This window comes from Polychytrium aggregatum (assembly GCF_025602895.1).
Source record: "Polychytrium aggregatum strain JEL109 chromosome Unknown BJ171scaffold_2, whole genome shotgun sequence".
NCBI classification, from domain to species: domain Eukaryota; kingdom Fungi; phylum Chytridiomycota; class Chytridiomycetes; order Polychytriales; genus Polychytrium; species Polychytrium aggregatum.
Genome location: NW_026516204.1, coordinates 137168 through 157768, shown reverse-complemented (window position 1 = coordinate 157768; position 20601 = coordinate 137168). Strand labels below are relative to the sequence as shown.

The window sequence follows — 20601 nt, the reverse complement described above, 5'->3', positions numbered from 1 at the left end:
AACTTATGCCATGTCATGAACTTATGCCATGTCATGAACCATATGCCCGCCTCATTTCGGACTTCTCGTGACCCGCGGCGGCGGTGCCGCTCACGAGAACCGCTCTGCCGTTCGCCGTTCGCCGTTCGTCTTCTGCGTTGGCTTTTCGTTTCGCAGCCCCTCCCGTGTCGCTGCCCTCATCCCTCACCCGCACCTCCAATCTGCTTTCGTCATGGACGCCTCGGACATTCTTGTGGGCGTCGGCGGCCTCTTTTGGATCGCCTGCTACATCTGCATCATCTGGATCAATGCGAAGAGCCGCGCTACTTACTCGATGCCCATCGTGGCCCTCGGTAGGAACCATTGCCGCACGGGCAGCCCACCGAGATTCATCTCCCATAGCATCCCTTGATGGAAAGTCTGTCGTCTCTGAACCGCTCTATCTCTGCCGTCCACGTTATCTCCGCCGTCCACTCATTTGCTCACAATTCACTGATTCCCATCGGAATTGGCATTCCCAACACCGCATGCTCTGTTCGCCCGTGCGCTCGTCACTGGCGCTTCCCAGGCCTCAACTTTGGTTGGGAACTCACCTACTCCGTTTTCGATCTGCCACGAGTCATTTCGTCCAAGTCAGTTGACCCTTCGTACATCATCAACTGGATCTGGGTCGCTCTGGATATCGGCATCGTCTACTTGACCATACGCAACCTCAAAACCAGCGAATCTCTAGAGTTCCAGTCGTCTTGGGTCCGCAAGCACATCTACAAGACCTTCTTCGCCATCTTTGTCCTGTCGCTGTCCATGCACCTCGTTCTCAAGTCCGATCTCGGCAGCCAAAATGGTGCTGCCTATTCGGCCTATGGCATCAATGCGTACATGTCCATCGCCTTTGTGCTGATGCTGCTCGAGCGTCGCTCCGTGCGTGGCCAGAACTGGTTCATTGCCTGGTCAAAGTTCCTGGGCACCTTTCTCGCCTCCATCGGCGCCTACATCGGGTATGAGCATTTGCTGCAGACCATGTGACTGACAGCGTTGAATCTTGTTCGCAAGGAGCGCCAGAATCCAGTCGCACTGTCATCCCCCACCGCATTCACCTGCATGTCCGCCCGCTCGTCCATCCCTCCAACTCGATCTTGTGCCTGTTGCCATTTTTACTGACGCTTGCCCTCTAACTTTTGAAACGGCGCACACGCATCATCAGCGGCACCACGAGCGCCTCGATGGTCTGGCTCTACATTGTTTGCGCCGTGGTCGACGTCTTCTACGTGATCTTGGTCCATGTCTTCGCATCCCCTCGCATTAGCGAGAAGTACCGGGGCATTCTCTAAACTTGCCTTGGCGAAGGAGCATGCGCTGCCGGCATGCCAGTTTCGCTTCCCTCGATCGATCCTGCATGTTGCAAGCAGCCCACTCTCCGCCATCGCCATCGCCACCATCATCGTCACCGTCATCGCCTCCGATGCCCTCTCAACTCATTCGTTACTCCGCGAATGTCCTTTCAGCTCGTCTCCTTTCCCCGCGCCTCACCCCGATGCCATGCAATGCTTTAAAGAGTTCACAAAATGAAACGGGACAGCCCGAATGTGCTTTTGATTGTAAGTGATGTTCCCTTTTGACAAGAATACACAGCCATCGCTTGTTCACAACGACCAACCATCTCGTGGGGGCAGGGTGAGGATTGTGCCTCGAGTCTCGTCATCCGAGGCTTCCTCAGGCTGCCCGAGCAGTTCCATCAGAAGAAGGGTGGTCGACATGGGGACCATCAGGGTGGCCATGCTGCTACTGCTATCGCTGCTGCTACTGCTATTGCTCTTGCTACTGCTATTACTGTTACTGTTGCTGTTACTGTTGCTGTTACTGTTGCACTTGCGTTGCTCTTGCAGCAAGCTCAAACCTTTTCTGGGGGCACCGCGGTATAGCTGAGAGTGCGTTGAGCCGCTGCCTCGGGATATGAGGGTGGGACGGCATCCTCATCATCGCCGCCTGACTTGCTGTTGATGGAGTACACAAGGTACGGTACCGTCACAACGGGTGTCATGTTGGCAAGGAGCTGCTGTCGAGTAATCGCCAGCTGCTCATACTGGCGCAGGAGCTCGTATACACCCCCGGCCACGGCCGGAGCGGGCATGACGCCGCTGAGAATATCTTGCGAGTGGAGGACGATGCCATAGAAGAGCTTGTTGACGCTCTTGGCGGGGTGGATGATGACGCCGTCGATCGAGGCGCCGAGGTAGATGCCCTTGGATCGGGCCAGGGACACGACTGCCTCCGATGGCCGTGAGAGCGACGTTGAGACGCCGGTTGACCGTCCGTTGCTGCCGAGAGCCGCCGACAGCTCGCCGCCGATCGTCAGGTTGTTGGTGGATGTGAACGACTGAATGGCTGCATCGTTGTTCAGGAGCATCACAACTTCTGAGGCCTCGATGCCAGCCTGCCGTGCCAGACAATGAGACGGTGGTCAAAGTCTATTTCGTGAGCCTGACCCAAGGTCACTGCCGCGTTCCCACCCCCCCTAGTCATCATCGAAGCCACTGCAGAACGGGGGGGGCCTCTTTGCTCACGGAAGAACCTACCATGCATCCGACGCCCATGCCATAGCACTCGATTGCACACGGGGCCGACCAGGACCGGTTGGCGAGTCGCGAAAACAGAATGCCGGAGCCTGTCCGGACGGAGCAGTGGATGAGGCCGAGCTGACCAATCTTCATGATGAGGATGCCCTGCAATCGACCCTCATGGTTAGCGACAGCTGCCTGATGAAGATCGCCACCGGCCCGTCTCCAGGAGACAGAACGCTCTGTTACGTTTTGCAATAGCGCAGCGACTTGCTGGGCAGGCTTGCTGGGATACTTACTTTGGCGTCGTGCAGTCGTTGGATATCGAGCAGGCCATTCTGGTGGAAGTAATTGAGGGTCTCGAAGGAGCGGTTGCACAGGGATTCCATTCGGGGAGGCATGGCGAGCGGGGTGCGGGACAGACGTGCGTAAGTGCGGGAGGGAGTCGGCAGAGGACGAGGCGGAAGTGAAAGCGGAGAGCGGGCGGTTGGTGCTGTGCTGGTGCTGTGTTGGTGCTGGTGGGGACGGCCAGGGATATTTGTACTGTTGGCGGGTGCGACCGCCAAGGAACTTGGCAACGGCGACTCTTCTCGCATGTGCGACCGCCAAGACGCGGTGCGAGAGCCAAGGCCTTGTCGGAGAGAAACCGGGATGCGTGGTGGCGGTGGCCAGGCACGTGCTGCGGCGAACAGCGAGAGGGCACCGAGAAGGCAGCGAGAGCGCCGCGAGAGAAGCGCGCCCAGCCATTTTCTTCGCCACCACGGATCCAAGCCGCTTGGCCCGATGTTCTCCCGCATCTGCCTCACGGACATTCGCACCGCCAGCCATGATCACCACCAACTCGCAGGGCCAGGTCGACCTCGACATTGACGTCGAGGAGGTCATCTCGCCCCCGTTCTACCCCATCATGGGCATCACCTACCTGCTGGCCCACCCCAGCCTGTGGCTCAAGGTCATCTGCGGCGCCCTTGTCCTGTTCGCCATCTCCATCGGCCTCTACATCGTCGCATTCGTTTCGATCCTCGTTCCCCAGGCCCACGGGCTGGAGCGGGTCGTTCCTGGCTGGCTGGCCTGGATCATCTCGGTTATTTTGGTGAGTTTTCCGCTGCTGCCTTGGCTGCTGCCATCATAACTGCCGTTGCCGCAGCCTCGGACAAATGTCGCGACGGTTTCGGTACCCAGCAACAGCGTCTCCCACCAGCGCCGCCTCCCTCCCCTCGCCAGAGCCCCCTCTGCAGCTGTGCTGCGATATCCACGTTTGCGCGGTGTATGCTGTATACTGCATGTTTTGTGCTGTGTGCTGTATGTGGGGTGCTGCAGACAGACACTAATGCCATCTCCGCACTTGGCTGCAACATTAGTGTCTTATCGAAGCCGCCCTGCTGGTCTTGATTGTCGTCGCCCTCGCCTATCCCTGCTACCTCGACACCCTCTTCCAGAAGGTCCTTGAGCTCGAGAAGCAGGACGAGTTCATTGCCGAGACCAAGCACAACGGCGACAACTGCGCCCGTGGCTGCGGCCGAGACCTTGGCATGGCCCTCTTTTCGCTGCTCATCACAATCCTGACCAGTCCCCTCAACGTCATTCCCGTGCTGGGCACTGTCATCTGGGTCTATGTCAATGCCTACTTCACCGGCTGGGGATTCCTCGGCTTCTACTTTGGCCGCAAAGGTGGGTGGTGCACTGGGGATGCCGCTGCCGGGATCGGTGGCGGTGTCGGTGGCCTGGCGTAGCTGCGCCACATGCATACATGGATGGATTCTGTGGCGACCACCGACTTGGCTCCTGCATGGCTCCTGCATGGGTCCTGCATGGGTCCTGCATGGGTCCTGCATGGGTCGCGACACAGCGTGTCTGGCTTCCTCGTGCTGGCTCTTACCATCTGATTCCCTCGTCGTCCTCCAGCCTTCACCTTCAGCCAGGCTCGAGCCTTCTGTCGCTCCCGCAGCGGCCAAGTCACCTCCTTTGGCGCTGTCTGCTTTGCCCTTCACCTGGTCCCTGGCTTCAACGCCCTGTTCACCTTCACCAACATCATCGGTGTTGCCCTGTGGGCCTGCGACCTCGAGACCAAGGCCCGACGAAACCGCCCTACCTCCCAGAGCGCCCTGCTCACCCAGCAGGTCTAAAGCAACAACCGCCCATCACTTTGCCTGCCCACACCAACATCCACATCCACATCCACGCGTTTTTCTCCGGCATTGGTTTTTCTTCGGCATTCGTTTCCTATCCTCCCAAACTCCTATGTCCCGTTTGTTCTTTCTTTCTTGCCACGCACTTTGCTCATATATCAGAACCACTCAACAGCCTGCCTGCCGACCCACCAACCCCTCTTTCTTTTCATCTTGCTCCAATATCAAACATGCAAGCCGTGGCCAGACAGATCATTATTAAGCAGTAGTGTGCAGTCTACCATCCTGAGCTCAGGCCTGTCACCAATGCAACTCCGCGCTTGATCCAGTGGGCCTGCGGCAGGTCCGAGGGAACCTCGATGGTGAGGACATAGTTGGTCGAGTGTCCCGTCGTCGACAGAGTGCCTGGTTTGGGGTACAGGACAAGGTCAGCATGTAGTCGTCAACAGGGCGTGAGATGGAGGACTCATCGAGGCGCTTTATCGGACAACCAACCAAACGACCCACCAAACTCCAAACAAATGACCAACCAAACGACCCATCAATCCAAAGGACGCCTGCTCACCTGCTCGTGTCAGTGTCTTGTACACAGGGCAGTCGTAGATGCCGCTCTCGGGTTTCTTGCGATTCGCCTTTGGCAGCAGCCAGATCACGCTCATCTCGGTGTACAGCTCCTTGGGCCGGCTCTCGGCGAGCGACCGGCGACCAGGATCCCAGCGAGCGCCCTCCAAGAACAGTCCGCGGATGTAGCAGCCGTCATTGGGCTTGTTCTGGATGTCCTCCCAGCGCGTGTCGATCACCTTAAAGTCAAACTGCAGCATGTCGATCGACACGACGTACTTGCGGGCAAAGTTTTGGAGGGTGCCTGTCAAGAACGCCTGCGGGAAGAAGAACCCAGAGATCCAAAAGACCGTCGGGATTCCAATGTCGATCCACCGCTGAATAAACTCGCATCGCGCCATCAGGTCCACCACCCACGACGACAGAGACTTGAGCGACGGGTATGCCTTGGCTGCCCACACCACGGGGACCTGGTTGATGAAGATGTTGTTGGACATGGTCTCGAGCGACTCGGACATGACCACCAGTCCCTTGAGGGCCTTCTGAAGCTCGGTCAAGGTCGAATGGATGACGGCCAGCAGCCGGTTGTAGCGGATGACTTCCTGGGTCAGCACCGTGCTCATCGACTCCTTGTACTCGATTGGGTACTTTTTCGAGATGGCCTCGAGGTTGAACGGCAGCTGGATCCGTGACTGGATCGAGATTGCCGTCTCGAGCAAGATGTCCTCGCGCGTCTGGCCCGAGGCGAATTTGGTCGACTTGGGCATGAGCGTCAGCAGCAGATCAAACAGCGAATACGTCTCCTTCTGGGCGAACGTGATATTGGCGTTGTCGTGCATGCTAAAGATCTCGGTCGTCTCGTCGATCGGCAGGGACTTGATGTAGTTCTTGTAGGCGTTGTATCCCTCTGCCGGGATACTGAAGTAGACCTCCGAGGTACTGAACCGGTAGCCGTCGTCGAGCGCCTTTGGAGAGTAGTAATCCTCGAGAATGCTCATGATCAGCCGCCGGTCCCAGTCGTCGGTGACTCGCCCGCCATAGTTGATCTCGCCGACGGTGTACTTGAGCACCTTGAAGGGGATCTCGTTGTACTCTTCCAGGAACATCTTGAGCTGGCGGATACATATCCGCAAGTCGCCGTCGGTAAACTCGTAACTGCGTGCGTGTAATGGCGGCAACTCGTGTCAGCGACTCTGAGATTGCGGCGCCGAGGCTGCAACTGCAGCTGCTGTGCAGTTTGATGCTCAAAAAAAGACTCGGGCCACGACCGAGGATGGCATGGTGTTCCATGCCACACAATCAACCCAACACGACCCACAGTCTAGCACAGCCCACAATCCAGCACGGCGCAGAGCTCTACTCACGGAATGTTCCATCCCAACGGACCAAACTTGCGGCGCTCCTGGATCACAGCATGGAAGAAGCAGAGCGCAAAGAGCAGCTTCTTCCATTCAAACGTCTTGGCACAGCTGTTGAGCTGGTCCTCGTTGAAGGTGGAGTACGTTCGCATCAGATTGGCCTTCACGCCGTTCGGTGGCTCCAGCGTCGTCTTGACGCCGTTCTGCAGGATCGTCACCGGGAACTTTGGCGTCGGCATCGACGTCAGCCACAGACGAAAGTCGCGATGCACCTTGTCCATGGTGATGCCGTCGATGATGCGATCGAGTGTCGGCATCCACGAGGGCGACAGGTGGCAGTTCTGCAGCAGGACCCACATGCCGCGCTCCATGCCGTCCTTGATTAGCGCCTCGGCCCTTGGTCCCTGGCCCTGTCCGAGTGAGACCGCGAACAGCTTCTTGGTGAACCTCATCTCCTCGGCAAACTTGTAGAGGTTGCTGGCTGGGTCCGTGCCCGGCGAGAGCACAAAGATCAGTGGCGTTGTAGGATTGGATTCCTTGTACAGGGCCGACAGGTCCGACGTCTGCGGCTCGACAAAGCGCTCGCCTAGCTGGGCCGCGACAAAGTCCTGGATCGAGGCCGTCACTCGGTCCGCGCGCAGACAGCGCAGCACCAGAATCTTCTGGAACTGCGTCAGATTGTTTTCCCAGCGGCCAGGAAGCTTCTCCTTGTGCGGGGTGGTCGAGTCAAAGATCACCCTGAAGTCCTCGACAAAGTCGGCAAAGTCGTGCTCGAGCGTGTTGTAGGACGGCAGCGAGGCCAGCATCAGAATCTCGGCCCAGCTGCGTTGGGAGAGCCAGTCGGGCGCTGGATTCGCTCCGGATTTTTCGGAGGCGCAGCTGCCTGTCAGCAGGAACTTCCACTCGTCCATGTCGATCTTGTCGTCGTTCATCAAGATGCGCATGCTGAGGAGGAACGAGAACAACAGCTTGTGTTTTTCAAAGAGCGAGCGGCACACGTTCGAGAAGAGCGAGAAGGTAAAGTACTCGTTGATGTTGACGATACGCTGGTCAATGTCGTCCGACTTTTCCGAGTGCGCGATCGCGGCCATGAACAGATTCATGAACCACCCTAGCGAGTACTGGTACATGGGGTCGATGCTCGCCAGCTCCGTGATGCAGAAGAACAGAATCCGGGTGCGGATGGCAACGGGCGTGTACTTGTTGCGGGTCGAGTCGATCTCCTTCTCGGTCTGCTCGGCCGTGGCGACCTTGGACTGAATCTCCTCCGAGGTGACCTTAGATGCCGCCAGGGTGTCGATCAGCCGCTCGTCGTCAACGGGACTGCCCTGCACTGAGGACAGCAGATACAGAATCTTGTCCTCAATGTCTTTGAGCTCCTTCTTCATCTGTGCGTTGTTGACGGTCAGCTGATTCTTGGCTTCCTCCAGATCCGGCCGCTCACTTGCCACGACCATGGCCAGAAGCTGGTCCTCGAGGCCTGATGGAGCCAGTGTAAAGTTGAGCAGAGTGACCGTGGCCGAGGTCTCAGGAGAGTAGTGCGGGTTGGGGAGCTTTGTGGTGATGTAGAACTTGAAGTCGTCGTGGTAGGGCAAGATGCTGTCGCCGACCTTGATGACCATGTTGCCGCCTTGCTTGAACGTCTGGCGATAGAGGATCGGCTCGAGTGCCGGGTCAAGCTTCTCGGCCACGTTTTCGAGCAGGACGGGCTTGCCGAACCGGATGGCGTTCTCGAGCGTGCGTATAAAGTCGCGGTCGGTGAGCTTGATGATATCCAGACCGTTGTCCTTTTCGAGGTTGCGGATCCATTTGTTGGCCTGGCCCTGCGGATCTACCAGCAGCGGCCATCGCCGCGAGTTTTGAACGATGAGGCCGTTGTCCCGCGAGAGGTTGTCCTTGGGCAGCCCTGCTAGCTCCCATTCGCGCAGCTTGACGTGGTCGCCGAGAGTATCCCAGAGCGACACGCTCTCCGAATGTGGGATCTTGAGCCGGAGCAGGCTCCCCATCCATTCCTTGATCAGACTCGCGCGGTACTCGGCCGTGAAGGCCCCGAGATAAGCGATTGCGCCGGCCGACAGGAGAATGTCACCGACGACGTTGTTGATCTGAATGTCAAAATGGTGGACCTGCATCGCCCAGCGCTGCTTCTCGCCACCAAGTCCTGAGATCAGCTTGCCGGCCCGACTCAGTTTGACGTTACACTCCTCGACCTTGCGCGAGAGCTCTTCCTTCTTGGCCACGGACTCGGTGTACTTTTTCTCCATTTCCTTGATGTTGATCTCGGACTCACGCAGCTTTTTCTTGAGCTCGGCAAGCTGCTTCATCGTGATATCGAGCGACTCTTGTGCCTCGGCCAGCCGCTGGCGCTTGGGCTCGACCGTCCGCGATACCCAGTAGTACTTTTCCATCGCACGGACCCACTGGCACATGGACGTGGCGGCCTTGGAGACTCTGGAGATGACGCTGACCTGGAACTCGGGCGAGTCAATGTAAGGCTTGATCTTGGTGATGATGTGCTCGGGGATATTATCCTTGTCAAAGTTGAAGAGCGAGTCGAGGAACTTTTGGGGCTCGGAGAGGAGAGCCTTGCCAGGTTCCCTGTGAATGCGAGCGGCGAGTTAGTGCCACGAAACCGACACCAACAAAGAATTCTAAAGCTGCACAACGTAACCAAAACTCATGAAAGACCGCGTGCAGTCAGGATAGGGACCATCAGGACAAGGGCGACGACAGGGGCGATGAGGACAGCAACATGGTGCAAAGCTTCCCACCGATCCGGTCAGTTCGACATCCTCCCCCCCCCAAATAGATGGCCAATACTTGAAAATACACGGCCAGCTGAATCAACCCAAACAAAACCATCGCCATGCTTGATATGCCCACCAGTAGTCATCGATCTTTTTGCCTGGCTTATCGCCGTCAATCTTCTTTGGCTTTATCTGCTTCATGATGCATACCGCCTCGATCACCAGCTTCACACCCTCTGGCGGGCGCTGCATACTTCTGACCTCAATAATGTCGTTCTTGGATAGAGAGTTGAGCGACTCGACAGCGGCATCGAGGGCCGGCAGGGCCTCGTCAAGGTCTCTCTTGGCGTCGTCAGCAATGGCTTTGGTTTCCTCAGCTTTCTTGGACGCAGACTGTTCCTCCTTGAGCACAATCTCCTTGATTTCCTCGGCCTTGACTTTGTCGACAGCAATCTTGCGCATGGCATACTCGGTCTCCTGCGATGTTTGCAGAAGCATCGGCTGCATAGCTTCGAGCTCCTCCTGCAGGATCTCGACTTCCTTCGTCGCATTGAGCAGCTTCTCGAGGCCGGTTGCGGTGCGCTTCCGCAAGGCCAAGACCTCGTTTCGTTTCTTATCCAACAGACGCTTGTAGAGACCCAGGAGCTCGAGGTAGCTCTTTGGAGTGACGTAGTTGTACCTATTGAGTTCGGTGCGATACTGGGTGCATTTCTCCCGCACGGACTCGTGCATCACCACACAGAGGCTGACGACGCCGTCGATCACCATTTCCGAACCAAGATCGCTGATTTCGGCAATTGAATTTGCGGCCACAGACTTGAGGGCCTCTTCCGGCCAGGTTGAGAACCAGTCGATTGTGCAACAGTTGACGAGCGAGGGAAACATTCGCAGGCGATTCCGGAAGGCGTTGCCGATGGGACTCATACAGATGATCATGTGCAGGTTCTGGCGGACGCGGCTGACATACAGCGAAAACAGATTCTCGCGGGTAGGGGTGAGTCCCAGGTCGGCGCCTATCGGCCTCATGGCTGTCAAAATGCGGTCAATCTCCTCGCCGGTATAAATGTTGGGGACATCGCCGCCGTTGAGGATGTTGTTGATGTCCTCGAGACAGGACTCGCTGATGATTTGCGTGTCGCAGTATAGGAACGAGGTCGGCTTGCTATCGAGCCCGGCCCAGAACATGACTTTCTTGAGATCGTCTTTCCATTCCGTTTGACCATAGTTCTTGGAGATCTCGATCTGGAAGAGCTCGTACTCCTCCATGAACGTTGCGAGTCGGGAGAGCGACTGGCGACCAGAGCCGCCGACTCCCAGCAACAGGGCATTGCCCATGGGCTGCCGGATGATGCGGCAGATCCGCGAGACATGCTCGATGGCGTCCAAAAACATGACGAGCTTCATCGGGCTCGTTGTCGTGGAGTTGTAGTCGTCGAGATACTCCTCGACAACCTTGACGAGCTTGCGCATGTCCTTGATTTCGACATATATCTTTGGGTCGGCGCCCGGGGTCATGTAGTCGCCGTACAGGAGCGGCTCGATGGTAACCACCTCTTTCCAGCTCATGTTGAGCTTGTCGTTCATGGTGCCCTTGACCAGATTCATGAACCACGTCTTGTCGTTCTGCTCCACGAGACGGTCCTGGAACACGCGCTGACATTCGTGAATCCACAGTCGCACAATGTCGGTCTCGAAGTTGACCGTCTTGACGTCGGCCGAGAGCAGGCCCTGGATGACCTTGGAGAGATCGCGCAGGTTGAACGTGTAGTGCGACTTTGCCGGCGTCGGCAGGAGCTCGGCGCGGATGGTGTTGTAGATGTGGATGGACGAGTCGATGATGGGGTCGCACTCCTTCTGGATCTCGGGCGGGAACTTTTGCAGGAACGCCCCCAAGATCGTGGAGTAGATCCGGTGCAGCGAAATGTTCTCCATCTCCACAAAGGACAGCATGTTGAAGTGGCGCATGAACCGCGGCGTCACAGGGTTGCGACCACCGCCGGGAGGGCCCATGGCCGTGACAAAGACCAAATCCACAATCTCCATGAACTTGCCGATGTTCTTGCGGTCGTACCAGCCGTTGCAGTCCATCCACTGTCGCAGGAGCTCGATGGGAGGCTGGGCGCCGCAAATGTCGAGCGCGGGCATGTTGAGGTCGTCCACAAAGATTACAAACCGCTTGCCGACGGGTGGACCAAACACGCCCTTGCGGCGCTTCTCCATCTTGGAGTCGATCAGGTCCTGCGTCTGGTTGGCGCTGGTGCGAGCCGAGAAGTTGCAGATCAGCGGCATGAAGCTCGACTCCATGTTCTTGATGATTTTCTCCTGGATGGTCACGGACTTGCCCGTTCCTGTTGGACCACACGAGATGATGTGGAAGTTGTTGCGGAGGAGAATGTCGAGCAGATAGGTGTTGCGCACCGTGTCCATCGTCGGGACAATCACGTCGCTCATGTTGGACTTTTGGGTGATCTGGAACTCTGGGATAGTTTCCATCCAAACGATCCAGGCCTTCTTCTCGATCGAGAACATATAATCGTACACCGTGCCCGTGTCGGGCAGCTTGTGTTCGGCCGTGTGCTCCTTCATCTTCTCGCGCAGCCAAAGGTCAAACTTTTTGCGGCCATCGGCGTCTGTCGTTGCGCCCACCGACCAGACGAGCGAAAATAGAAATAGCGGCTCGATGACATCATTGAACTCGGCCGCTCGCTCCGCGACCGATGCCGTGGATTCTGGATCACCCCGGATCACCGGCAGCATCAAACACTGCAGGATTCGCATCAGGCTCTGAGCCAGATTGCCGTTGGTCGTCGGAACGCCCTCCTTGAGGTTCTTGCGCAGAAAGTCAAGCGAGCTCTCGAGGTACTGGCTGAAGTACTCGAGAATTTTCTTGCTAAAGACGGCCGCAAAGGGCGGCGGCATGTCCTTTTCTTGCTTCGTGATCCATGATCTGATCAGGGGATCGATTCCAAGCGCCCCGGGCTCCATATAGATCATCCCGCAGCGAGACACCGTTGCAGGCGAAGCGTAGATCAGATTCTCTACCTCAAACATCATGGTTTGGGTGTTGGCCATCTTGATGATTTCGCCGCTCGACAGACACAGCTTCTTGTTGTCGTCCAGGAGTGTGTTCATGCTCTCGACCCAGACGGCGTCGACGGGGCCGTCGAAGACGTACCATTTTTTGTCGCTTGTGGTATCTTCGACACCCTCGCGCATCAAGCACGATAGGATACCATCGCTCCATTCGTGCGTTTGCTGGTCAAACTCGCCATACAGCTGGCCCATGGTGATGGACTTTGGGTTGAGGATGTGCACGCGGACCTTTTCGAACGGCTTGCCGTTCGGTGCAGTCACGCCTTGTAAGGCCGACATGGCTTTTGAGAGCACCATCAGGCACGAAGTCTTTCCGCCGCCAGTGGGTCCGACGAGCATCAGTCCGTGACGAACAATCGTTGTTTCATACAGTTGGATGCACTTTTTGATGAAAGGCTCCTCGGGCTGGAGGCCGAGCTTGTCGCACATCTTCTTCATCGACTCGAGCAAGGCGCCATAGTCAATCGGCTGGTTCACGACACCAGGGAACAGGTCCGAGATGATGCCGTTGAAGAGCGGGACGTCATCTGCGAGGAACTTTGGGAGGTTGGAGTCGCAGAGGGCTCTCAGCAGGATCAAGTCCTCAGGAGTGTTGGGCTGCTCTCGCTTGAGATTGCCTGCACTGGAAATGACGGATTTGACGGCGCGCATTCCAAAGTCGTAGTGATCCTGCGACGAGAGCTGCTCGGACGACAGTTTGAAGGTCGCCACCATCTTCTCGGCCAGCACCTTGGCGTTCGAGAAACCGAACGAAAACATGCTGATTTCGCCGATCATGACGTAATTGGGAATCATCATCGCCATCTGAAGTTGGGGATGGAGCCAACACGTTAGAGCGCTGTTCATGACCACACGCGTGATGGATGCCATACTCGTGGCTGCCATTCGGACAAACCAACCAGCTACCGTTTCAGCAGATCAATCAGCGCCTGCTACACCACCCTCTATGGGATATCGCCGACTGTCACAGATCGCCCCTCCCTGTCCCCCTCTTCCATACCGGTCGGAATAGTGCCTTGAGGTTATCCGGCAACTCGGTGCGGCCAGCGTATCCAGGGTTCATGGTGATGAAGATTGCATTGGTGGCATCCAGAGGGAGCTCAACCCCCTCAAAGACAAACTTGGTCACTCCAGCTGCGCATGCCTTCTGGATGGTCATGATCTGCTGAGCAATCACCGAGAGCACCTCGATGTCGATGCGGTTAAACTCGTCAAAGCAAGCCCAGGCTCCTGATGCCGCCAGCCCTTTGAAGAACTTGGCCATGGCCAAATAATCCAGCTGATCCGAGCAGTTGAACACAACACACTGTTTGGCCAGCGCCTTGGCCAGATCTTTGGTTGTCTCCGTCTTGCCAGTGCCGGCGGGTCCAGCCGGCGCGCCACCCATGCCAAGGTGGATTGCTCCCGTCAGGGTCAGGTAGCAGCGATCGGTCAGTGGCGTTATAACCAGTCGGCCTGTGTTTCCGAGATACTCATAACCGTATTTGAAGTTGGCGTTGACAATCTTGACGCGCAGCTCGTTGTCTTCCCAATAGTAGCGCAGCTGGCTGATCCATTCAAAGTCATTCTCGTTTTCGACGTTGGAGTCGATGAGCTTCTTGACAACATCGCGAGCGTGCACGTCAATCACAATCAAATCGCCAAGCACCAAGCGGTTCAGGAACGAAAGGTCGCCTCTCACGAGATTTACAAGACCCTGCAACTGATCCAAGAGGACTTTCAAGAGGTCAAGCAGACCGGCTTTGCCCGTCTTGAGCGCATCCGAGACCTCTTTCGTCCAGTATGTCTGGCTGGCTGACAGCACACACTGTCCGGGCCACTCAAGCACCCATTCGGTGCGAGCTTTTTGGTGGTAGCTTGCGAGACCATCCATGATGACTTTCTTGACACTCTTGCGCATTTGGTCCTCGACCCTGAGCAGCCACTCCTCGACCGGCCCCTTGGGATAGAACGGCTCGGCCAGGTTGATGCGCTCTCCTTCGGCTGAGAACATGGCCACGATTTGTTTGTCGGGAAGGAACTCGAGCGACGCAATGTTCTCGAAGCACTTTCGGAGGTGCGGCTGTACAGCAGTCGGGTCCTTGGTCTGCGACAGAATCTGCAGGAGCTCGTCGTCGGAGAGGAAGAAGAAGCGCGGGAACGCGATGCGCTTGCTCTCAAGATATGCCGAAAGGCCTTTGGACACGAGCTCAAGCAGCTTGTTGCATTCGCGGAACGAGTCCAGAAGCTTGTAATCCGAGCAAAACTCGACAACGCCTGGCTTTCCCTTCGCCTGGGCCATTATACGGCGCCAGTTGCGATCCATGGTAGTGAAGCGCTTGCTCTCGACAGGCAACTGTGTGACAATGTCGTCCGAGCCAAAGATTGGCTCGAGATAGAGCCACGAGCGCTGGCACTGCATCCAAGCCTCCAGCACTTCCTGGACGGTCTTGAGCTTGGACTCCCAAAGAGTGATGCGCTCGGCAAAGGGCTTTTTGAAAGGCGAGAAGCTCATCGACTGCGTCATGACAATGTGGTCGTCGAGCAAGCGCACCGTCTCTTCAGACGCGCGCATAATGAACGTTCCGGTGTCTTTGTATGGAAGAATGTCGAGCTGGATGCTTCGCCACTCGGCATCCATCTTGTCCAGGGCGGCCTCGATCGAGTACTCTTTGCCGGCAATGTCGCAGACCTTGGTGATGGTGTCGACTCGCTCGAGCAGCTTCAGGTTCAGCACATCTGTCAGCGTAAAGTCGGCGTCGGGACGGAGCTTGATGCCCAGGTCCTCGGAGAGCTTGTCCCAGTGACGATCGCGCATGCCCGGGTTGCGCAGGGCCTGGATCAGAGGGAGATACGGCTTGAACTGGTCCATCTCGTCCTTGACTTGGGTGGCGACGGCCAGACAGCCTGTGTCGTTCTTGAAGGTCTTGACGGACTTGAACATGTTGCGCCAGGCGTTGGTGAGGTTCTTTTCGACTTCTTCGGCATTGAGCTCCAGAAACGAGCCGTTGAGCCACTGGTGCTTCCATTTCAGCCAGTCGCTCGCGGTGGTCCATAGGATTTTGTATGGCTCAAAGTCTTTGGAATAGTTGGCCGACTCGTCGTACTTGGTGACCTCCATGTTGAAGAGTCGCTCGCGTGAGTTGAACAAGGTGATGAGATTCTGGCACTCCTTCAGCTCGATCGAGACTTTGTGCACCTCTGAAACAATCTCGTTGATGCGCGCAATGTCCGTGTGCTTGGAGAACTCGGCAATGACGGTGCCGAGGTTGCTGAGACGCTCCTTGAAGACTTCCTGGTCGGTGACTAGGTTTCGCAGGAAGGCCGCCTCGTCCACCTCAAGGGATGCCTCGGTGACACGAACAAGATCCTCGATCTTCATCGGCCAAGCATATGCACTCCATTTGGCCTTGAAGTCTTCGTTCGACAGCTCGTACCGATACTTCTCAAGGATCTCAAAGTTGTGCAGCATCTCGAGGATCTGTCCATTCTGGGCTCGGCAGACATCTGGCACAGTCTTCATGTACTCGCGCAGCTCTGTGAGCTCCTCGATCTTGAGAGGCTTGTCCTTGAGTCGCTGCTGCACCTGTGAGAACGCCTGGGCAATGTTCTGCGCTTGCTTGGCCGTCTTTTTCGAAAGGATGTCGAGGACAACGCGGGCGAGGTCCTTGCGCATCGCCGAGCGGATCGATTCGCAGCTGACCCAGAATAGACCCAAGTTGATGTGGCTGGGGATGTTTTTGTCGAGGATCTCCCAGTCCTGCATATGTCGGATAATGTCGCGCTCCATCTGCTCGACGGAGCGATCCTCGGCCTCGTACTCCTGGCTGTACTGGGCAATATCGAGGTTGAGGAGCTTGAGATGCTTGTCGTACTGCCGGATATACTGCTCAAGCGGGACCATGCCGTGGTGGATGGCTTGGACAAGGATTTGGCGCTGTGACCGAATATAGGGCTCGGTGGCATGCGGGGTCTGAATCATGGGCTTGGTTGCCCAGAAGATTTGATCCATGACGATGGGCTCTAGCTCTGGGATACCTTCAACAACCGACAAGGCCTTGTCAAAGCAGGTGAGAATTGCGTGTTCGTACATGGACAGATCCGTGGCGTAGGTCACTTTGCCCTGACGGAAGACCATGTCGATCATGAAGAGAGGCTTCTTGGAGTTGTTTTCGGAAGCGCCAGGCGCAGCAGCAGCGGCGGAGGAAGCAATATTCGTCGGCTTCTCGTTGTCCACAATCTTGACCTCGTTTGTGCCGTTGATGAACACCTTCTGGGTGCTGACGGTTGCGATCATCTTGATAAAGTCAGCCATGGAGTTGAGGACCATGAAGCGGATCGAATCTTGCATGATGAACTTGACTGAGGTCATGAACTTGCGCAGCTTGGAGATTTTGTAGACCTCCATATTGCTCTCTTGCATGTTGTACCATCCCTTTCCAACGTCCTTGAATCCGATTTTGATAATAGTCTTCAGGGTGGTCAGCCAGCTGGAGGCGTTCGGGTTGGCAGCACCAAGGCGTCAAGATAGCACCGCAGTGGCAGGATAGCAAAAATCGAATGATTGAGAGCTCTGCGTCAGTGATGCCTGCAATAGCGCGCAAGCAACATCTCTCCATCCGTGATTTCTCAAACCCTCCACTCGGTCGCCAATAACCGGCAATCACACAGTACGGACACATAACGATGTCGACGACAGCAGACATACCTGTCCTTCAGGAAAGATTTGATGTTCTGCAAGGACTGATTTTGCATCTGCTCAAACTCGTCGATCTTGACGATCTTGGTGATGTTGGTGACGAAGAGCCCTGTCACCCAGAGCTTGTCAGACTCGATTCGGATCTTTGTCATGGTCTTGATGACCTCGGGCTTGGTCAGGAGAGACGAAAAAGAGAATTGCTTCTGGTACTTGTCAAAGTCGTATCGCGGAACCCAGGCGGTGGCATATCTGCTCGGCGGTAAAGGGTCAGTATCAGCAACAGTTAGGACAGGTAGAAGCAGCATCGGGTTGCAGAAGCAGTGTGCCCGGGGATTTGGGATTGGAGATATTGCAATCGCTCCGTCGTGATCACCGCAATGAGCATGCTCCAGTCGCCCAGTACAAAGGTCAGCAACAGAGTCTTGAAACTCACTCTGGTATCGGTTTGGGAGTTGGGGTTGGAGGGAGTGTCAGACTGGCATAAATGCCGCTGTTTGGATTGGATCTCACCTGAATGGGAGGGCAAGTTGTTCAGATCAAGTACTTGTACGCATACTTGGTAGGAATATGTGCGACAGAGGCCCACCCCCGATTCTAAAATCGCACATATCTGGCGCGCTCCATGCCATAAAAGCGATTGCACCTTGGCTCCACGATCCGAGGCCCTCGCCGCCCATTTCTGAGTCAACCAGGAACATACCACCCGATCAAACAGTTCCTTGTTCATCGCTCGCGAGTAATCCAGACGGATCTCGTTCAAGAGCCTGGCGCCGGCGGGGTTTCCCGGGTCGAGGACCCTCCTGTACTTTGCTCCATTACTGGTGGCGACCGAGGTTATTTTGGAAAGCTGTGGCGGAGAAAGCTGGATAGAGTTCTCGATCGGCATGCAGTCAACATAAAAGTTGTATTGCTGGGGTCAAAGCAGAGGAAGCGCGTCAGGACACTGGGCTGCCGATTTTGGCTTGGCTGATCCGTTCGGTGAGCAGGCTATTGCCTTGTCAAAGACAGCCCGCCAGAAACGACTCTGCGTTCACAGCGAGTCAGCTGCGGCTCGCTGTGACAGATTATCGCACTAGCTGGGCAAGGATCAGCTTTGCAGGGTGGAGTATGTCGTTCCTGATCGAGGACATTTACAAATGGCCTACTTACCAGCTGAAGAATCGTTTCAGCACGCAGTCTGTGGGCCTGAATGACACGCTTGGAGAAGTTGAACGGATCCTCGGCCAAGAACATCAGGTTCACTCTGCGATTGAAGAGAACAGTGACATCAGCGTGAGCTCTCTCTCTCTCTCTTGCTCGCTCTCTCCAAACAAAAGGTTGGTTCCAGGTGATGACACATTGGCTGACGCTATCGCTCTGTCGCCCAGTTTCTCAAAGGGCCCGCCCATGACATCTGCCCCGTCTTGGACACATGAACCAGCCCTATCCAGACGGCAGCTGCTGGATGTACATAGGATGGTCTCTGGATCCTGGAATCAACTTGCCTCTTGACCCACGCCTCGCTCTTCTTGATGACGAGGTCGCTGTCAGCGATAGAGCTGGTACTTCCGGGACCGCCGAGCCCGGGATCCTCCTCCTCGTCGTCGTCATCGTCGTCATCATCGTCCTCATCAACATCGGCGTCGGAGGGGATGTCCCAGCCGTCTCTACGCTTCCATTTGATCTTCCACATCTGGACACGGGGGTGGAATCCAAGTACGACGCAGTCCCGCCATTCGCCAGGCTGATCTTGAGCTTTGGCTGGGACCGGAACGGCGCAGCTGCGATAGACGTCGCCGGACTGAACGGGCGCCCCGACCGGAGGCTCAGCGGAGTGGACAAATGGGCTGTTGGTCATGTCGAGCCACTCTTCATTGATCCGTGGATCGAACTCGCTGTCGTCGAAAAAATGAAGATCCAGCATGCGCACGTAGTCGTTACGCGCGGGGACTTGTGGTGCCTTTTCAGGAACGGCGCTGATCGCGGTGGTGCTCCCCTCCGCGACCTCGGGATCCGGTGCCGGCTGGAAAAAGGCATTGTCGAGGGTCTTGAGGAGACGGTCGTGCTTGGACTGCTCATTGAATTCTTGGAGAATCAGGCGCTCGACGCGCTGGACAGAAAAGATGCGCTTCTTGCGCTCAATTTCGATCTTGCGGGGCGTCTGTCCGGGCTTGGACTCGAACGGCACCATGACCTTGGGCTCGAGCGACTTTTGGTAGAGTGCGACGCGTTTCTCTCGCTCGGTCATGACGGCATCGGAGGCTGGCTGAGCGGCCTCTGCAGGGGCCGGAATGGCCCCCAGCGATGGGCTCGGGGCGGAGAGCCCTTTGGCATCGGTGGCGAGAAGCGACGATGCAAGCGCCTGCCGTGCCGAGGTCGGACGGGTGGGGGTCTCTTCGGCAAGCGGTGCGGGCTCGGCCTTTTTCTGCTCCTCGGTCGGTGCGGCTGCTGCTGGGCCTTCGGTGGTGCTGGTTCGCGTCAGAGAAGCGCTCGGCGGACGGACTCCAGATCGGAGAGTCAGACCCGAGCCAGTGGTGATTTTGGACGCGGCCAGAGCTGAGCGATCCAAGACCGGCTTGCTTTTAACGAAGCCGACTCGCTTGAAGCTCTTGGCCTTGGGCAGGGTTGGGAGGGCAAAGTCGCTCTGGCCTGGAGGCACAGGGGCACCGAAGAGATCGCCGTCCAGGAAGTCTTGCGGACGCGTCAGGAACTCGCTGAAGAGGCCCTGCTTGCGCGACTTGGGGTGGTCCTGCTCGTTGCTGGGGTGCAGCATCGCAAGAGCACTCGGCCGGGCGTCGGCATCGGCAGCGGGCGTCGCGACGGGCTGGTGGGGCTGCTTTCTTATGGCCGACATTTCGGAAAGGAGCTCCGGCTGCAGTCAGAAGGGCGGCTGGCGCGGCAGCGTGATGGAGCTTTGGAAAGCTGCCGAGCAAATGATCCGTGGCGGGACGAAAGGCTCGAAGCAAAGTGGCAGAGGGGAAACAGATGCGAACGGCGCTGCTTGGTTGGAGCGATGTGAGGCTTGCTCAACTGTTTGTCAAAGATAGATGGGCTGCTCCGGCTGAAGCGCCTCTGGCGGTGGTGATTTTACCTCTGGAGGCAGAAGGACGGCAGCACTTGGAGTGACAAAAGCAGCCCGAGTACAGTATTGCGGTCGCTACAACGGAGCCGATAGCCAGCTCGGCGATGCAGGAGTGATTGGGCGGAGCTGTGTCGCTGAACAGACTGATTGGCGGGGAGGCCCAATCCAGAAGAAATGGGACAGTCACTCTCTGGCCTCAGATGTCTGAAACATGCCGAACTTCCACAGGCTCTAGTGGGCAAGCCATGCGATTGTTTCCCGCCATGGTTGGTCGATCGACTGGCATTGATGTGTCGATGTGGGAGTGTGGTGCATTCACTCGACTCTCTGGACAACTCCATGGTGTATCGATATCAATATACTCGGCCTTCTCAAGTCGCTTGGCTTCCCGGCACTGTGAGCACACCTGGAGATCGAGTCGCTTGAATCGCCGTTGC

At 56.8% G+C, this 20601-nt stretch overlaps 4 protein-coding genes across 4 annotated transcripts; 2 read left to right on the top strand and 2 right to left on the bottom strand.

Annotated features, from left to right (window-relative positions):
• The first annotated feature begins 88 nt into the window (after nt 1-88).
• BJ171DRAFT_485732 (uncharacterized protein) lies at nt 89-1538 on the top strand. The gene is made up of 3 exons (XM_053109149.1): nt 89-332; nt 548-977; nt 1184-1538. The coding sequence occupies exons 1-3, from the start codon at nt 212-214 to the stop codon at nt 1308-1310; spliced, it is 678 nt and encodes a 225-aa protein (XP_052971287.1). The 5' UTR covers nt 89-211; the 3' UTR covers nt 1311-1538.
• On the bottom strand, nt 1539-3033 carry BJ171DRAFT_594980 (uncharacterized protein). The gene is made up of 3 exons (XM_053114563.1): nt 2837-3033; nt 2556-2702; nt 1539-2413 (listed from the first exon to the last, which is right to left on the bottom strand). The coding sequence occupies exons 1-3, from the start codon at nt 2936-2938 to the stop codon at nt 1871-1873; spliced, it is 792 nt and encodes a 263-aa protein (XP_052971286.1). The 5' UTR covers nt 2939-3033; the 3' UTR covers nt 1539-1870.
• A 330-nt stretch (nt 3034-3363) lies between these two features.
• Nucleotides 3364-4663, top strand: BJ171DRAFT_470890 (etoposide-induced protein 2.4-domain-containing protein; the record flags this gene model as incomplete). The annotated part of the gene is made up of 3 exons (XM_053108582.1): nt 3364-3630; nt 3899-4208; nt 4443-4663. The coding sequence occupies 3 exons, from the start codon at nt 3364-3366 to the stop codon at nt 4661-4663; spliced, it is 798 nt and encodes a 265-aa protein (XP_052971285.1).
• A 140-nt stretch (nt 4664-4803) lies between these two features.
• Nucleotides 4804-19804, bottom strand: BJ171DRAFT_620244 (dynein heavy chain and region D6 of dynein motor-domain-containing protein; the record flags this gene model as incomplete). The annotated part of the gene is made up of 11 exons (XM_053115413.1): nt 4804-5071; nt 5232-6382; nt 6592-9183; nt 9469-13229; nt 13426-16894; nt 17113-17352; nt 17537-17613; nt 17804-18013; nt 18253-18380; nt 18649-19315; nt 19586-19804. Coding segments are annotated over 11 exons (12642 nt in total), but the record flags the coding sequence as incomplete, so codon positions are not given.
• Between the last annotated feature and the right edge of the window lie 797 nt (nt 19805-20601).